The 19,016-nt window shown below is 41.7% G+C and overlaps 1 protein-coding gene across 2 annotated transcripts; it reads right to left on the bottom strand.

Annotated features, from left to right (window-relative positions):
• Window positions 1-1,421: 1,421 nt before the first annotated feature.
• LOC125761760 (uncharacterized) lies at window positions 1,422-17,520 on the bottom strand. 2 transcript variants are annotated; one of them, XM_049423218.1, is made up of 4 exons: window positions 17,359-17,520; window positions 15,858-16,160; window positions 15,665-15,772; window positions 1,422-3,689 (listed from the first exon to the last, which is right to left on the bottom strand). In XM_049423218.1, exons 2-4 carry the CDS (start codon window positions 16,009-16,011, stop codon window positions 2,575-2,577), a joined length of 1,377 nt encoding a protein of 458 aa, XP_049279175.1. In that variant the 5' UTR covers window positions 16,012-16,160; window positions 17,359-17,520; the 3' UTR covers window positions 1,422-2,574. The 2 variants fall into 2 exon arrangements, with proteins under 2 accessions (XP_049279175.1, XP_049279177.1); XM_049423220.1 differs by lacking the exons at window positions 15,665-15,772; window positions 15,858-16,160; window positions 17,359-17,520 and adding an exon at window positions 9,184-11,040.
• Window positions 17,521-19,016: the final 1,496 nt, after the last annotated feature.

Raw genomic sequence — 19,016 nt, 5'->3', positions numbered from 1 at the left:
AAGTTGAAAAAAATACCCGGGTATCCGGTTGCCTACTTGAAGGTTAATACATATAATCCAGCTCCCAGTAAGAACGCGTCATATGATTCCGACAGGCTAACCCTGCTCCAACCCTGTCAAGTAAAACCCTAACAAACATCGGATCATATGATTGCGTTAACGTAAACAAGACGTCCATGTTCACTCCGTCAAAATTGGCTGGCCGTCTCAGTTTGTTCGTACAGTGTTTCGTTCCGCCATGAAATGGAGCTGCTCGCTTTGGACGAGGATTCGCTGATGGAAATATTTTCCTACTTCTGCTTCAACGAATTGCTAGTGCTGTCTTCCGTCTGCAAAGGCTTTCTGCATCTTTGCCAACGACATCTACGGAAAATACGTCACTTCGAGCTCGACTACCGTAGTGTGGCGGGGCGCGAAAATTATCCAGAGTATCTGCGCAACGTGTTTACCAGTCTTGGACCAACGTTGGAAGCGTTCCGCTTTTCCGGGGGATACATCATGGACGAAACGCTGAAACAGCTCATTGTGGATGGTGTGGCGGCACACTGTACGAACTTGCGCCACCTAACCATTAACTATACGATCCTTAACGAGCAGCAGCTGCGATCGTTGGCGGTGCTGTTGGAAACGCTCGTTCATCTTGATCTTGGCCGCTGTGATCTAACGGACGATAGCCTGGGCGAGTTGCTGCGATCGCGACCACTGAAACTACAAACATTAGCCATACCGGGTAACACGAATTTGTTAGGTGTATTTTTCAAAGATTGGACCACGGCGTACGACCTGGAGCAGCTAGATTTAAGCTACTGCTTTTCGTTGAACGTGCAAGAGATGGATGAATTTTTAAAGCACCATGCCACGCGTCTGCGGGCGGTCGATGTAACCGGAAGTCTTTGGTTGCAGCGCAACAAGGATATTTTTCGAAAGGATGGACGGTCAATTTCGATGGGAACGAGTTTGCCAGTGTTGGAGTATTACAAAGCAGGATAATTTGAAGAAGGATTTGCTTCCAAAAGTTTCATTCCGAAGACAAGGAAACCCAGTTATTTGATTGCAATTGTTGAAAGTAATTAAATGCAATATATATTCCAATAATTCTTACGTTAGAGAATGTTTCAAAACGACTAGCCGTGTCAAATCTAAAAATCGTTGATGATGGATTTCTACTGGATCTGTAAAGAACACTTTCCTTTCCTATTTAATCATCTCTCAATCAACAACTGTCACTCCCTATCGTTGATGATCTAATTTCATGGATGAAGAAAAGTTGGGGAAAAAACTCGCACACTTTTACTCACCTGTTTCGGTATATCTTCACGATGGCCGACCCTCAATATAAAGAAAACAAAAACAACTAACAACACGAAACCATTTTCTTTCCCCGTAGATAAGGGTATTTGGTTAAAAAAAAACTTACGGGGTTATATTTTCTGTGATCTTCATTTTTCCTTTCTGTGTTTACACATCGTATTGAATTTAGCTTGCCAAATTTGTGCCTTATAGTTAAAACAAAGTATATAAAATACAATCTATGTATGTAAAGTGGTGTGTGAAATGTAGGTTGATGCTTTTCACGTTATATTTTTGCCTTTTTGTTTTGATTTTATCCGAAATAACACAGTGGGTTTTTTTATTTCTTAATTTGTCAGCATGTTTCTTTTTCACTTACAAATGCAAAACCAAAATTCAATACGATTTCATGCCACAACATGCAGACACAACGAGAACCACAGTTAGTTCTGCAGAGCTTCAGCACAGCGATACACTGCACGTCATACACAGAAACCCACTGGCCAGTTCCCGCTGTATCTTCAAGTGGCAAAGAAGTACGGTTAAAATTTGTTTTTAAAAACAAAAAGACAAATGGTTACCGCGAAGGTGTGTGTGTTGTTAACGGCTAAAACAATGTCCACTAGCGACGGTATGCTATTCCGAACCTGTTTAATCATTCGCTCGACTTTCCTACGATTAACTGCAATGATAATGATCGATCGATAGAACTACATCGAAAGCAAAACGGTTGCATTACATTACACCCAGCGATGGTAGTGGGCACACCTGAAACAGAACAACCGCCATTCACCTGCCGGGCTAATGAATGCTAGCGTTACCGTTCGTTACCTACAACTAAGATTCTTCGACTTCTCACGACAGTTCCTTTTAACACTGAGTCTCACGCTTCTTTCCAGCACGGAGAGGCATAGGCTGAGGATTTTGTTGATGTTGCCGTCGAGAAAGGAATGAAGATATGATATTGTTTTAAAAACTAATTATCCTAATCTGTCCCTTCTACCAATGGTGTAAAACTCGTGATAAATTCAACAGCACAAAAATAGTTGGGATGATTGGGATCGACAGGACATACGAATTAACGACGATTACTAAACTGTCTCTATTAGAAGGTACGTGAATGTAATAAGTATTTTAACTGTTGTTTGTTACGCAAATTTTCTCTACTGTATTCTGCTGAATGTTTCATCCAGATGTTATATTGCTTTTCTACTGTTAATTATAATATTACCGGTAAGAGAGAGAGATACAATTGTAATTTTGTTTCAAAAGATGACGTCGAATTTAGATCTTAGATTTTAGAAGTTCGCGCAACAAATTCTTAATGCATCGTATATCGCGTCCGAGTTCCTTCGATTCGCTCTTCAGCTTGTCGTTCCTTTCGCGCAGAATTTCCTCAACATTGAGAATCTCTTCGATCTCTGCCTTCTTCTTCTGGCGATAGCGCGTAGCAGCATTCTTATTCTGTTCCTTTTTACGCGATTTTTTCTCCTCGATGCCACGGCCACGGGAGCTAGTACTGCTGCTGGTGCCATTCGGTCCGGTACGCTTCTTCGAAACAGTGCCGCCGTTACGTCCGTTCAACTTCTTTACCTTCAATGGGCTCCAGTCCTCATCGTCAGCATCGTTGCGGTTACCACCGTAGTAAGCGGAAGATTCTGCCGAATCGCTGTAAGCTGGCGATTGCGCAACCACGGACGATGCCAACCACGCAGGCGACAACGAACCACCATTCTCGCTGGATCCGCCCTCGGAAAAATCGCACGACTCGTCATCGTCTCCACCGTGGTACGTTTCGCGCTGCAAGCTAAGCAAGATTTTTTCCATCTCGCTCATCTGCTGTGGTGTGTAGTTTTCGCCAAAGTTGAACAGAGTGGTCTCAATGTCCGCGGGTACTTGTTGCATCGGTTCCATCGTTATGGCTTGTTGTTGCACACCGCCATTTTCGGCTTGTGACGACACGGTGGAGAATTCACCCATGATATAGTAACCGTTTAGGTTGGTGTCGTTAATACCCTGGAAGGATACCTGCGGTTCCTGCTGCAGCAATCCTTGCACATTGGACTGGGGAGCAAACAACGGTTGGAAATGTTCCTGCGGCTGCGATATCGTCACAGTGTTCATCGGCGTCGGAATCGGAAGGACGCAACCAACGACACCACCAAATGACGACGATTGGGGCGGCGTTTGAGGCGGCGTCAGATGGTTCATCAGCTCCATATTGCCGGACACACATTCGAACTCCATCAGCACTTCGGGTCCAACAGTACAGCCGGGCTTTACTTCCGGTTGCTGCGGGAAGTCGTAAAATTCATCTTCCCCACCCGTCGACAGCGAACCATAGTTAGTTTGCTGCACGGACTCGTTCGACGATATCAGCTTGTCATCGTAGCGTAGATCTAAAAGAAGAAGTAAAGATAACATATATTAATTCGTATAATACACATTTAATGTTTATTACAGAATGTATCGTTCTAGAAAGAAAAGACAAAGCGATCACGATTGCAGTGGATGATGATAAACAAAAAAGTTTCCATTCAAATAACAAATCCCGATGTGTTATAAATAACATAAACACGACGCAAGTTTCCAGATACGGTAAGGTAGAAACAAGAAAAGAGATAAGGTGGGTTCCAGTTTAAACCAGATTGTCAAAATTTCGTCCGTTCATCAAACCGGCTATTACTTCCACAATCGCCACCGTTGACCGTTTACAACCCTCGTGTGCTCTTTTATCATTAGACGGCAATGCAACAATAGCAACACCCTCTATGATCTGTCTATGATTTTACAAGACACAAAGCCATAAATTAAATTTAAAAAAACAGAAGTGGAAGAAATGAAATCTTGTTCTTAGAGCAACATTTAGTGATTTATCGTCACAAGTCAACCAACAAGTTAAGAATCTGGAAGATGCAAGTGAAAGGGAAAGGAAACTGGGCATGTGCTCATATGTGTATGAATCACACAATCTCCATAGAATGCAAGCAGCTTAGTTTTGTTGGTTTTGGACACGGAACAATCATACCAACACAACCGTAATCATTCGCAATAACGAGTGTGTAGTTTGATTTACTTCCACTGAGAGAGCAAGATAACACCGATAAGATACTGTTCCGTTCGACAGTTTGATTTTTAAGATATGATAGGGTGGCCCACCTCCATTCGGTACGAATCAATACACCCCTTAGCAACAACGTTGCTAAGCCATACTCGAACGTTTATGCTGCATATATGTATATATGCTGAGTGATCATAAGATAAGCCGCTTGGGTGCAATCTTGTGCTATCGGATGCAATGCTATAATCCTCTCCATGCAATGCTATGTTAGGGAATTTTATCAACAATATAATGCTCTCTACCATAGCATTCCGTTGATCGTGAAAAAAACCTAAAATCGATTCATTTCTCATAGCATTACTTTCACTCCCTCACCATCATTATCCGGAATTCAAAACACAGCATCGTACGACCGACGGAAATCGCATCGTATCATTCCTTGCATTGGCCTACCTTCGCGGGGAAAGTGATAGTTAAACATTTCCGCTCGTTATGTGCAGCGTCAGGCTTTTGCGTTGCTCGCGCGATTCGGCACGAGGGATCTGATGCAGACCGCCGGGGGCACCGCCTGCACAGTAGCAACAGCAGCAACAGCGACAATCCCGGGACACCGTACAGCAATGTACCAACCCGTCACAAACCGGACGGAACGATGATGTCGATGACGATGACAACGATGACGACGTGGATGAGAACGGCGTTCCAACACCCGGCAAACAACCGTGCTGTGGTTCGTAAGCGTTTATCTTCATTGACACAAGCGGGCGTCTGTTGTCTGCGCTTCTCAACGATAGCTGAAGTTTGGACGCGATGCAACAGACCACCGCTTCACGTATATCCTTTTTTTCCGGTGATAATCACCACTTAACTTCAATATTGGATTGCTTCCCAAGAAAAAAACTCTCCTCAATAATAAAACAAAAGTTTTCAATATTTTCAGCACTGCTTAGTTACGAAAGATCTTCACAATCATGTTATAACTGTCAAACGTTTCGTTAATCCGGCGGATGAACCAGTAGTACCGCTGCCTTTCGCCCATTGAAATCTTTCTCTCGCGCACACTACAACAGCGCACACTAGCGGTCGGATGTGAACTAACGGTTCCTTGTAAGCGAATCTGGTGCACGATTCCTCGATTGTTCACCAAGAGGTTCACTGTGAAGCGGATCCCACCATCCGACATCATCATTGCTTATCGGTGGTTCCAACCCCAACGATGATAAGGAAGGACGGTGGCGCGGTAGTGCACGATCTTGAACCATCCTCGGCCAGGGGTTAGACAATAAATAGGAGATTTGCCAATGGCACAACACATGCAAACGATGGGAGGTTTAGTTTTTATTTTTTTGTAACAAAGCCCCGAGAGTAGAATTCTCTCTTATACTGCAGGAATTTTTGTACTCTTTGACGCAAAGTCCATCATCTTTTTCGCTTCTTCGAAGATGCGTGCAAAAATAAAATGCAAAAAACGCACTCCCATGTTGGTACTGGGAGCCATTATCAGAAGAATGCATCAATTTCGGGGACAATGGTCTTCCATTCCGACCGTATGGTGGCATCGACATCCTTTCGCTCGTAGGTTCATGGTTAGCAGGTCATGCAACAATGTCGGTTTGATGCTTTTCGTCACCGATTATCTTTTAATCCAGCAGCATAATCATAGCCCTTTCGCATAAATACGCTACTCGCTTCATGTTTTTCAATCAAATCCTAAACTGAAAACGAAAGAACTAAGCTTTGTGTAGTTCGCGAATCGTCTTCCCCAGGGATCAACATGATCTAGTCAATGACCCGTTCAAGGATCGTACAATAGCGCAATACACATTTCCGCATGCTGCCATTCTGTGCAAGGTCTTCTTGGGTCACAGGTCGAAACATTCTGCAAATGGGAACGTTTTTTTTTGCTTTCCTCTATCACGAACAACACACGTGAAGCTTTGTTTTCGTTTTACATAAACCCGTGTTGTGTTTGAATGGCTTGTTTGTTACCTCAATTAGACAAATATCTAGTGGTGTGAATGCATTATTTCATCGATCTCCCTTCCCAATCGATCAATCAATCTATGAGATCTGTGCAGCAGATGAGATAGACTAATGATATGCTAATGTAGTAGTTTCTGCATGTCAGAACCACGGTTATTAGGCGCTGGACGTAATTCACTTTTTATTATAAATCTTAGCCTTAACTAAAGATCTTGTATTAGAACCCTTTGGTAGAAGTAGTAGTAAATTTAATTCTCCCGCTATCTTTCTCTCTCTATCTCTTTCTCTTCTTTCTTTATTTCTTTCTCATGAACTCATTTAAAATATGTACTGACCTACATTTGGAACACAGAAGCCCTCAATTCGCTCAGAATCAAAACATTGAAGAAATAGAAAGGCAAGGCCAGCAGGTCAATTCATTGATAACTTGCACCCATACAGCATGCACGCGCATACACCTCATTTGGAAAATTTGTGCTTTAAAGCAGTGCGTGATCAAGGGTTATTGGCTTATGTGTTTTTTTGCGGTGTCCGATGGTTCCAAGGTAATGCCACTCACACTTCCTAATTCTAAAGGAAGACATTCTGTAGCTTAGTGTGAAAATTCTACCAGGTTCAAGAAATCCAAACCATTACACAGACACGTCGTTTGCTGTCTTTTGCTCTTCAAACATACCTTCTCGTGAATGGTTATAAAATGCAGTAAAACGGCAACACAACTGCGTACTTGACTTGACGCAGATTATCGATAAATAAATATTCATTGGTAGCGAATCGAACCTAAACCTTCAAGCTGTTCTGCCCCGCCCCGATCGACCTCATCCGCAACTCTCACTCTACGGAGGCCACCAACTAGGTGAGACGGTTCTAGAGAGCCAATTGCAAACTTCAACCCTCCCTTACAGAACAAACGCGCCCCTGGCTCATAGGGCTGGCGATTTTATGGAAAACCTGTTCCTCGGCAAACGACAATACCTGATATACTATGGCAACGAAACGACAACCAATACGCTAAACAATCCTTCTTACACCACAGGTGTAATACAGCCGTATGGCTTTTAAAGATTGCAATTCCAGCGACAGCAATTCGCTTTTTACGCAGATGTCGGGAACCCGGGATAAGCAGAACCGGTTAAATGCAGTTTCATGCACATATTCAGATTACCGTCGCAACTCATTTAGACCAACGCGGTTCGTGCTTTGGGGTGAAAAAAAATGTCACCTCCACCCAGGAGCCAGTGCAACTAACGCACGCGGAACACATTTCAATCGCAGTCGATGCGTCGCGTCTGAGGTTTGTAAAATATAGACCAGTTTACGGTCACCGTTTATCCATCCCGTGCGTAGAAGGGGACCTCCCTCAGAGCAACTCATTCGCTTTACTGACCCGCACCTGAAGCAAACCACCTACAACAACACCGTCGAAGCTAGGTGCAGAAATTTGCATTGATAATGGCGTTTCGTGGCAACTGAACTTCCTTACCAGTGGGGCTTGGGGAAATCCACCCAATTCTCCCCTTCTTCTTCGCTTTCCGGGGGATGTTTGTAACAATTCTCGTTTATAAATCGATCAAGGGTACACGCCTGCTAGAACAGCAGCAACGCCATCTCAATTGCAACGCTGCCCAGCGCCTCATCATGTTCTTTTTGGTGGGAAAATCACCACTATTCAATAATAATAAAACACGGGAGCGTACGTGCGCATGTGGCTTAAACGTACGAATGCACGCTTTCCATTCATGCACATCCATTCATGTTCGTGAAGGTTTAGGTTCCCATGTTCTGGACAGGTGAGCTAGAGGAAGCAAACGCAAAATTATGGATATATATGCATTAGTGACGCATATTTTACGCAATACTATTTTAAAACCAATGCACGTACAAAAAAGGAGATGAGTTTTAGAGATAACAATCTGCTGCGAAGGGTCCATAATATTGAAATTTTGCGCATATACTACTTCTAAATATTGCAGATATTTCGGGATAGCTCAGTAGTTTAATCGTAAAGATCACTGGCGTTCGAACGACAGGTGTTAGGGGAAATTGTTTTAAAATACAGAAAAAAGGGGTTCAAGAATTCCTGAATGTAGGTAGGGACTTAAATAGAAAAAGAGTAATTGTTTGATAATTTACCGGTTCGGAAGTTTCCAGAGCCTCAATATATTCCTTTATTAATGAAAGAACGCTAAGTCGATTGACAGTCGACGATGCTTCACATCGCTACTCGATCAACGTCCACAAAGAGTGCGCCCTCTATCGGTAACCTAATTTTGGGTGAAATCTAATCTATTCGATGGCCCCAACATAAGCCTATACTACTAATCATTTGCGCAGTTCTGGTTAGTGCGTTTACCCACTAAGTCATTCGTTCAGGGGAATGTCAATCAATAAATTAAGGCCATGCATATGTGCGGTGCCGGCATACGGGTCGTATTGGATGTGCAGCATTAACTGGATCATTCTTGTACCAGCCAAACCATCGGAAAATGTTTTCCATTATCAGCCACAAGATTCGGACAGCCCAACTCACAACAAAGGCCAGAGAAGCTTGTTGCATATTCTTGTTTTTCTTCTTCTTTTGATACATTAATCACCGAACCGTGTCTTCGCTATACACTCCAATAACAAGGCATCGAAAAACTCATAGCGCCTATATGCTTCTCCTTGGCAAACCATTACGAAAATACGGTAAAAAGAAACAACAGCAAGCTGATAACCGGACGCAACTGATAATGTGTGCCTTTGCTCAATTTGCATTTGCAGACGGTCAACTCATAAGGACATGTTTAAAATGGCTGAAAAAGAATCTTTCCGTCTCGCTGAAGACATCTTCCATGTTTCATACTAACCGTAGACATTCATTGTTAAGACGAATGCTGGTACAGATTTCTTGGTGGTTGATTTGTTGAAGCTTTGCTGCTGCCGCTGACTTGACTGTATGCCTAACTCTTAGAGCTTGTCTGGGATTTTTTTAAATGGCAATTGTTACACCTATGTTCTACAATGCCTAAAGTTTCCTTTCACCTGATACGAGTGAAGGTGATTTTGTCGACGTTTGGCAGTTGATCGTCTGCCGATGTCTAGACCCTGGGCTCGAGTGGTTCCTTGAAAGTATGAGCTGTAAGAGCTTTAATTGTTTGCTTGATTGTTTCCTGTCCACTCTCCACTTATAATGAATATTGTTGCAGTTCAGAGAACAATGGCAATCGACAAATCAGCTTATGCGTAACGCTACTACTACCTAAAATAAATCTCGTACAACCGTAACGTACACGGTTAAATGTAACTTCTAGTTACTAAATTACTACCAAAGACTAAAATATATCCACCTGGGATTCAAAAATATGGGCACAACGAAATTTCACAATGGACTGCAGGAAAACTATTTCCCGGAAAGAGACTAACAACAAGGGAAATTGTTTGGCTTACTGACCACTTCCTTTTCCACTAGTTTAAAATAATGCGTACAAGAATAAGAATTAAGGAGCCGTTCGTCAAAACCCTTACTTAGGACCGTTTCGGGACTGTTTATACCCCCACTTGAAGGGAATTCAATACCCGGTGTTTAATTATCGAGATATTTGTTTTTACGTTGTTTCAACACACTTACAATGTACTAAATTTAATTCGACCGCTATCGCACGCTAAACAAGAGAAAACAAGCAAACAAACTATTCAAAGAATTATTTATAAAACAAAAAAAATACACACAGCAATTTTCGATCACAGATATTGTTTGCGTACCAAAAGAGAACCAAACTGGCGTATTGCACTTGCTCGTTTAGCGTTGAGTATATATGAGTGGTTCGTTTATAAAATTTGGCAAACGATTTGGCAAGTCCTTTCGGCGCAAGAGCTTTGCAACCCCCTTTCGTATCCTTCTTTTTCTTCTTCTACTTGTGCCCCTGTTCCGGAGGGAGGGAGAGATAGATCAGGGATCATCCAATGCGTAATGATCTCGCTAACTTAAAAATAAATGCCCTATATGAACTGCAAAGAGAGCGTCAAGTATTTGTGGTATTTCCGTATTCCCAAGCAAGCTTTTATCTTATTAACAGTATATTTTTTGCGCGTATGTTGACTATCTGGATCCTCAATATCGATAATTGGCCCCTGTTTCTAACGCACAAAGGATTCAGACGGCAGCAGCAGTAAGCATGGGGCAGCGGCACACCACCAGTCGTCTCTTCACCAGCTTCTGGGAGTTGAACACGATCTCGCGATTCCAAGTGTATCGATAGGCCACCGCAACGACGGCCACGACGCTCATGCTCACAGGTGGTAACGGTAGCTGTGTGGGCCGAATTTTGCCAGCTCCGTTAATGCGGACCGTACGAAATGGTAGTGACGTTTACATTAAACTTCCGGGTCCGCTGATGTGGCTCCACCGGATAACACTAGACACCGTACAGCTATCTTCCTCATGCACTAGCAGCGACCGCGTGTGGACCACACCAAGGTACGCAAAACGTTTCACTTTTGCTGTTGTCGCTTTGTGTTCGGTGTTGTATCATAAACAACAAGCGGCGAACAACCGTATAGCCGTAGCTTAATAGAGCACCACGTCGTTAAGGCGCCGGAAGAAACTTCCTCATAAAAGCACACACTCAAAGCGATAATAAGAAGAATGCCACGATCAAGAACAACGCAGATAGAGCTTAACGCAGGCGCAAGCAACCACGCGGACGCGACTCAAACGACAGACTGAGTAAAACTGATTCGTGACTGCGTGGTGAGAGCAACACCGTTCGTATTGGTGTTGGTGGGGTGCTTCTAAAGGTGAATCGACAATCACTCCGGTTCGATTTTTCATCCCCTAAACGCGTCGCTGGCGCTGTTGTTCGGGGTTGGTACGCGGGTTGCTACACGTAACAAACACAACACAATCGCATCGGAAAGAGTGTGCGTCATCGCACTGGGATCTGCTCGACCACCATCAAAATGGCCACTCGCCTGTCAGCTCGGAGGGAGGGAGAACGTTCAGTGTACTAGTGTACCAACCAGTGAGCCTACAGGGAGAGCAAATCGCATTGAGAACGAAACAAACCCTCTACCGAATACTATCAGCATTTAATCGGCAATCTCTGAAACGACACCAATGACAACGGTCCGTCAACCCTTAATCCTACCAACACCACCTTCAGACGCATGTTTGGCTAACCCATACGCACACATCAAGGGGGTGAGAGTTAATGAAAGCTAAGTTGCTGCCGTTGTCTCATAATCGACAGCCGACCAGCAGGTATTGTAATGTATTGGTAGGTTGCGCCTTGTTGCGTATCTCGATAAGCAAAACTTCCAAATCTCTCATGACAAACAGCCCGAACCGTTTGAGCCAAAAGTCAGCGGTTTGTGTTATGCCGTTCACTTTAGTTTTATGTAAACCCTTAACCATATCTCCAACAAAGGGTCTTCCAAAATGTGCCTCTGTTCGTCGAATCGAATAACGACGACAATGGACAATACAAAAACCTGAACCTGTTCCACGACTTCCCGGGCGAGCAAGTCTCGAAAACCCTTTACCGGGTTCCTTTCTGTCGCCTTCTTCCATTATGAAGGCTAATGGTGCTGCTACGTTTTGCAAGAGATGTTCACTGTATAACAGGTACTACCAATAACACCATAAGGCTTTAAATTGACGCCGAATCGAGAGTAGCTCTTTTTCGACCTGCGATAAGCAGCTGGTACCGGTTTCCAGTGTGCGAGTAAAAGAAAGAAACCAAAGCGAATCACCATATCGTTCACAACAACGCTGGAGGATAACAACATAGAGACCGGGGGCCTGGAATAACTTAACCGGTGCACTACTCTATAGTGAAAGTCCGTCGAGTAGTGAGAAGGGGATGGATCACCTGTTTGCCGTGGGCTTTACTGGAACTGTTAACATTATTCGAGGTTATCAAATTAATGCTTTTGGACTTTGGGATCCACACATATGAAAGGAGGATCGCGGATACTTGAGATTCTTCGGCGCGAGAGGAAGATTTGGACACTGTTTCTTATGCAATGAACTTCGTGTTGACGCTTACAATACCAATAACCAATACAGAATATCTAATATCGATAACCAATAAGAGTATATTCGCACTACACATTACAGTTTAACTAAAATAAAGACAATTGTAGGGAATATTTGTTGTTGGTAATAATAAAACAGAATGTTAACAGTATTTAATTGCATCAACGCAATTCTCCGATTATCATGCAACTGCAACAAAAGAGCCCACATACCGGTGCAATGGCAAACAATAACTGCAATAGGTCGAATGCGATAGCAGACCGGACTTTAATGCCTTCTACCCATCAAGCTGCTCCTGGATTCTGCGGTGCGCGGTGTGGTAAGATCATGTTGTATTCTACTTTCCAGAAGACGAAAACATCCCTCATCCAACAGGAGGTCATCGCGAGTGCAACACACATTTAGTTAGCTCTATCTCTACCTTATCACACCCGGGTGGCGAGATGGCGCACACATAGCACATCGGACTTTCTTCCTTTTCCGGTAAACGCTAACTTACAAGATCCAGACGACTTCTACTGTTCACATTCCTTTCTGCGTTTTAAAAAGAGTCGATATTACTTGCGCTAGCATGCAACAAGCAGAACCTCCACTTAAAAACAAATTATTTGCATCAACAACATTCAGTAGAGTTGTCACCCCACCCCCAATTGAGAATGGTTGTGTGGCTCAGGCATCCATGTGACAGCGACGCAAATCCCCAATCACTAGCGTTCAATTAAATCGTTTAAATTATTTATCATTTACCAATGTAACGCACATCGACAACCGTGCTCGGGTGTTGTTTGCTACTTGCTGCCAGGGGTGTATGCAAATTGAGACATCATGTTATACTATTGGCTCCCGTGATATTGAGACAAATCACTTCAAAAAGCAAAGTGACTGCTAGTGTGAGAGTGCGGACGGCGACAAAATCAAACGTGCTGGATTGCGAGCGGATTGCGCCTGATTGACGTCCAACCAACATAACAGAAAAAAAAACCGTTTCTCTCTCCCATCTCTGGTTGACCGTTTCAAATCTTTCAAAGGGATTTCCGAACGATTGGAAAAAGCAACAATTGTACGTAAAGGGTTTCCCAAACCTTACACAGTAGACGAGCAAAGGTGAGTTTGGGCTGAACCGGTTTTTGGATGGAATTGTTTTATTTTCAAGTCTAAACAAATAACAACCCAGGCTTCCTGCAGCACGCAAAAGGCATTTTACTTCAATAAGGTTTGTATTGTCACCCCAGACGAGCAAGGGACATCGTTTGCCACTATCAGCATCTACAAAGCATGTTTTTATAGCAAAATTTAGACCCTTCAAGGTAATCGTTCGCGTATACTCAATACAGGAAGCTAACACGTCAAGGTTAGATTTTCCCAAGCTTGTGTTGCCCAAGCTGCGAGTACGACTACTACCCCTATTAACATCGCTCTTTCAATCTTCAGATCAAACCGCGCCTTATAAGTTGCTTAGTAAATTTACATTTAAATTCTTTTAAGTTTAGTGTTTTACTATCATTAATGTGTACTTCCACTACTTATTGTTAGGATTGCTTCAACGAGTTATTTGAGTAACCAGATAGATTTTTAACGGACAACCAGATCAAACCAGGTACCCATTACTAAGCTTGTATGATAAACGTTCCATCACTTTGTCTAATTCGTGACCAATCATAGAAAGAACCGGTTGCAAACGAGCCGTGCATTCTAGCCGTGTAATCATGATTGATTAAGTGCTAATGTATTAGCATATTGCACCTTCCATTACGAAATCGCAATTGCTGTGTGTTTGCTGCAATTTTTGTAGCATACCCGCACATATTTGTCATACCACCCATGAACGATTTACCAAATATGGGCAACAAAGTACATCATGGCTGGCTGTCAATTTTAACTGGATCGTTTTTCATATTCGATTACATTAAAATATCGATTCGAGTAAACTTTCAGAACTGTGTACTAAATCGTGATTTATATAATGGTTTGATCATATACAGCTTATTCTTTGGCCACTTTGAATACATTCAAACTAAATGCTGTCCTTCGTAGTCAGAGATAACCCACACGCAGCACTTGTAGGATTCATTGAAGAACGTTAGGTTTATTTATTTCATATTATTATTTGCTTTAGTTCTGCAACATACACGCGGAAAACGTGCGTACTTTTCAGTGTTTTGCTTTTCCTAAGAACGGAACATTAAATAAACACAACTTAAATAACATCTAACCAGTAAACTTAAACGACCCCCGTTGGAGTGGGGAGCACGTTTACTTCCTTTCTATACGTGATCATGTAGCAGTCGCGTGATCGCTCGAAGGAGCCGCAAAAGCCAACACGTACCCACATACACACAAAGCTAATTGCTACGCTTAGTAATATGCGTGCAGTGATAGCCACAACGATTAACAACAGAGGTGATTTGGCTTGCGTCAAAAAATAAATTTAAACGAAAACCAACTCCAACGAAGCCACATTCACTGCCTATAAGACACACAGCAACGCGGAGAATCGTGTATGGGAACCAAATTAAATCCCATCGTAAAGCAGGCACGTTAAACTTGCGCGAAGCAGCAGGTTTTTGTTATTGATGAAAGCGCTTAACTTGATCGCTTATTTCCTTCGCGCTGCTTGGGAAGTTTTTTTGTAAAACCTTTATGGGTAGATACATGTTCGTACAATGATTTTATTAAAGCATTTTTGTCCAACGTTTCGTATTACTTTATATCTAAGGTTTAATTTCTTATTTATTGGATACAGTGCTCTTATTTACTTATTAGTTTATGAAATTTCAGTATCCTTTTTGCAGGACTTCATTACAATCTAATAGTATACAAAAAAACGTTTTGGGCGAAAAAAAACAATAAGCATACATGTGACATAAAAATATTCTATTTTTAACACCCACAATTCCATGATTATTGGATGAAGGATACACCAATTTCATTAAACATCATTGTCAATGCACATGAAGTTGATGAATTTGAATTTTCTGAACTAGCCGGCAATTCAGGTAGATTTTATCTTTAAATTCGAACCCTACGTCGAATCCATCCCTCGAAGTTATAAGAAGCGCATAGCATTTTCTTATGGCATCGACATTGTCAGGACGATACACATCATATTGATTGATTTATTCATTTCTGTATTTGTGTTTGCTGTGCTCTTTAGCTATTTCCATTTTGCTATAATTTCTTCAATATCCAGACATACATTTGTCTTCACAAGCCATCTGCTAACATACAACGATGTCAAAGATAAACGTGTCTTCTTAAAAAGGTGTAAATTTTCTTACTTGCTACTATAAAAAGGTGATATGTGCCCCTACCTTCAGACAGTTCAGACAGTGTAACGGGAACTTCTAATATTGATAGCATGGATGGGTCGGGTTTCATATCTTCTTCTAAATCGTAGACTTCATTGTTGAAAAGAGGTTCTAAAATTAAAAAAAAAAAGAAAACATTCAGTTCAGTTAATTGAGTCTGCCTTTCTAGATGGACTGTACAAATTCTGTTACACACCTGTGCAGTAATCGTAGGAATCGTCGAAAATCTCCTCAGCAAAGTCGTGCTGGGAATCCAATGGAGACGACGGCTCCATCTTGCCCTCCCAATTGATGTTCAATGGGAAGGTTGTGGGCGTCGTCAGCATCTCCATTATTGATGCGGATTGCATTGGTACGGATAGATTGCGAAGATGGTGATGGTGATCCGCTAAATTGCTCCTGGGCAATGTTAAATGATGTTAAAGATTGTTCTTGTACGAAATCGGTGGCATCCGTCGCAGGGGACCTCATTTTGATGGTTTGGGGTGCCATGATGGCTCTACGAAACAAACAAACAATAAATAGAAAGAAGATGTTGAATTAAACACTAAATAAAGATGCTTAGAACTTGGTAGTATGTACTAACGGCGCAAAAATATCCCCTAATTGTTACGCTATCAAGTTGTGCGATCATAAAGTGGAATTTAGAAGAAAAAAAACAATATACAAACACTATAACATCTGGCATATCTCTTATCACTTGCCTCATCGCACTCGACAGTAAACAACCGCATTCGGTTTCGATAAGACTTCACACCAAATCATTTACAAGAGTTCGATGTCTAGAAAATTGATTTCGCATTTCGTATTCTCGCGTCTTCCCCTCATACTACCATGATGAAGATGAGTCATTCGAGCTAGCGATCATGAAAATATGTATGCCTCGACGATGTGTTGTACGCGAGTATGCTAAATGCGTTGATGTGTTTATTAGGGAGAACAAGCATAAAAAGTGCTTCGTCATTCGCATAGCATTAGTGACGCTAATAACAGCATCACGTCACCCACTTCATACACGGATGCCGGTAAACCGTTTTTGCGAAATAGTTGTGAAATAAATTATTTGCTGCTGATTTTTTTTTCGAGAAGAAATTCAAAACATGCTCTGAGTGTGAAATAAGGTAAAAGTAGGTCAACAAAAGATCGAACAACTGCTGGAGGGATAGAGAAAGGAAACTTCAGTTGTTGTACAAGTGCAAATTTCCCCACCGATTTTCAAATGACCAGTCCGAAGAACTGTTGGCCGTAAACCAGTTTTATCCACTCTCTACCCCCTTTTTCGCCACATCTGGTACACTGGCCTCTAACATTCAAGTCAACATGAATTGCACGCGCGCGCAAAGGGCATTACATCATTTTATTCAAAAATAAATTTCCCTCGCTTTTCCCTAATTTCCGGCACCGTTAAATAAATGCATTGTTTCCCTTTCGTTTGACACCCGTTTGGGGCTGTTTCAACAACGCTAAGGGTTTAAAATCTTGCATTACTTTGAATGCAATTGACACACCTCCCGTTCCCACTCCAGTCCCCATCTTTTCCATGTTCCACGCTGGGCAGTGGGAATGTATGTTGCGTAGCAATTTTTTTTCCACCACCCTGCGTCAGGCCCTTCGCTGATACACACACACAAGCGCAGCAACATTTTAGCTTTCAAATGTTCAAAATTTGGTTGAAAAATCGCTATTACAATACTTACAACTCGTTTAAGTTCATAATGGTTGGGTGTACTTTGGGCACCGGAGTGCGCTTGCTTTTCAGCTCGTCAATTAATCCATTTTTCACCTTTTAATAAGCACAACACAAAATTTCAATACGTTCGTTCTTTGTGGCTGCATTTGGGAAACTGAATCCGATCTACCTGTGTAAACTACAAGCGACACAGATGACGCAAGCACGCTTCGGACAGAAGGTTCGCTCATGACATTCCGCCAGACGCCATGTTTGTTTGCTCGCGACGATAATTGTGGTGAATATCTAGATTCAACTTTCCAGTAGCGTACGTTAATTTTACGAATTGCAGAAACATTCACACAATCTAATTTGAAACAAAAGTTACATATTTTTACTTTGGACTCACGAAATATTCTGTTTTCTTCAAAGCTAAATCTCCTGCAAGCCAGACATCACACCAGAACGCTTACGAAATTAACTTCCAAGAACATTTTAAACATTTTTTGATGCATTCTATTATGTTCATAGATCAAACAAGTAGAACACTAAAACATATTCGAACATGATACAAAAACATGTGTAGAAAATATAAAAAAATATAAAAATAAAGTTTTGACCGCACAGGTGTGTCATGGTTACACTGTGTTATTGACAAGTTATTTTACAGCTGATCGAGTATTGATGATCTTGTCTGACGGTACTGAGAAACATGTAAACAAGTTAAAGTGAAAAGCGCCTTCTGATAAATATTTAAATTATAAAAAACAGTATCCTTCGGTGTGAATACCGTAACAATAAGTGCAACTACAACAATAGTTTACGTTCGATATTTAAATATTTAAAGAGTTTATCACTGTTAGTCCTTTATGAACGTTTGTTTGAAGTTATAGGAATTACATCCGGTAAGTGTACGAACCATTGATTACATTTCTATAGAAAAGCTTCGAAGAGAAACAAATTAAATGTGACTAAAATCGTAAACGTTATGTTTATCTTCCACATGGTGCATAATGTGAATCATTTAGAAAGCTAACTTAGTAAAGTCATTTGTTCAACTGTTGGTGAAGGGACATTCCTATTTTGTAGAACCACGTGATTTAAAGAAATATACGCACGAATGATATTACGATTACGATACCGAGTCGATGTTTAGTTTTATTCATCGTATTCCTCGATACAATAATTCCACTACTCATAACTAAGCTCCTATCGCAAATCCGTAATCCATAATTATATAATCAACTTTTTCGTTTGATCATTAATAAAAAGAAAGAAGCACTTGTGATGACATCATCAATCGTCATCATTTATCGTGACGTACGCCATACATTAACGGCCCATTACTAATAGGTGAGAACAAGATAAAGGTTTACAGATTGATATGTTTCCAGCAACTCCCAAAAGAGAAAATTGTATCAACACAATCCTATTCTAGATTGGGCCTCGTGAATGGAAGCCCTATCGCGAATAAAACAAACGCATCGTCTAATCAAATTCCGCCAATCGATCCGTTCGCGCATCACCCTTGTCAATGAGATAATTAATATGCTGTCTCCCAAACAATTATTTTTGATTGTGTCGCTAGATCGCACGCTTAGAGAGTACTTTTTTTTGCTCTCCACTATTGACCCACGTCGGTAAGCGTACCGCTACGCTAGTACACACGGCTTCGAAGTACACGAC

Source organism: Anopheles funestus, chromosome 2RL, assembly GCF_943734845.2.
Source record: "Anopheles funestus chromosome 2RL, idAnoFuneDA-416_04, whole genome shotgun sequence".
NCBI lineage: Eukaryota > Metazoa > Arthropoda > Insecta > Diptera > Culicidae > Anopheles > Anopheles funestus.
The sequence above is the reverse complement of the archived record's forward strand: the minus strand, read 5'-3'. Positions and strand labels throughout refer to the sequence as shown.

Coding starts and splice junctions, on each gene's coding strand:
- LOC125761760 (XM_049423218.1), bottom strand. CDS start 16,011: ATGCAATCCGCATCAATAATGGAGATGCTGACGACGCCCACAACCTTC. Junction 15,773..15,857: donor TTCCTACGATTACTGCACAG/GTGTGTAACAGA, acceptor TTTTAATTTTAG/AACCTCTTTTCAACAATGAA. Junction 3,690..15,664: donor ACTGTCTGAACTGTCTGAAG/GTAGGGGCACAT, acceptor TTCTTCTTTTAG/ATCTACGCTACGATGACAAG.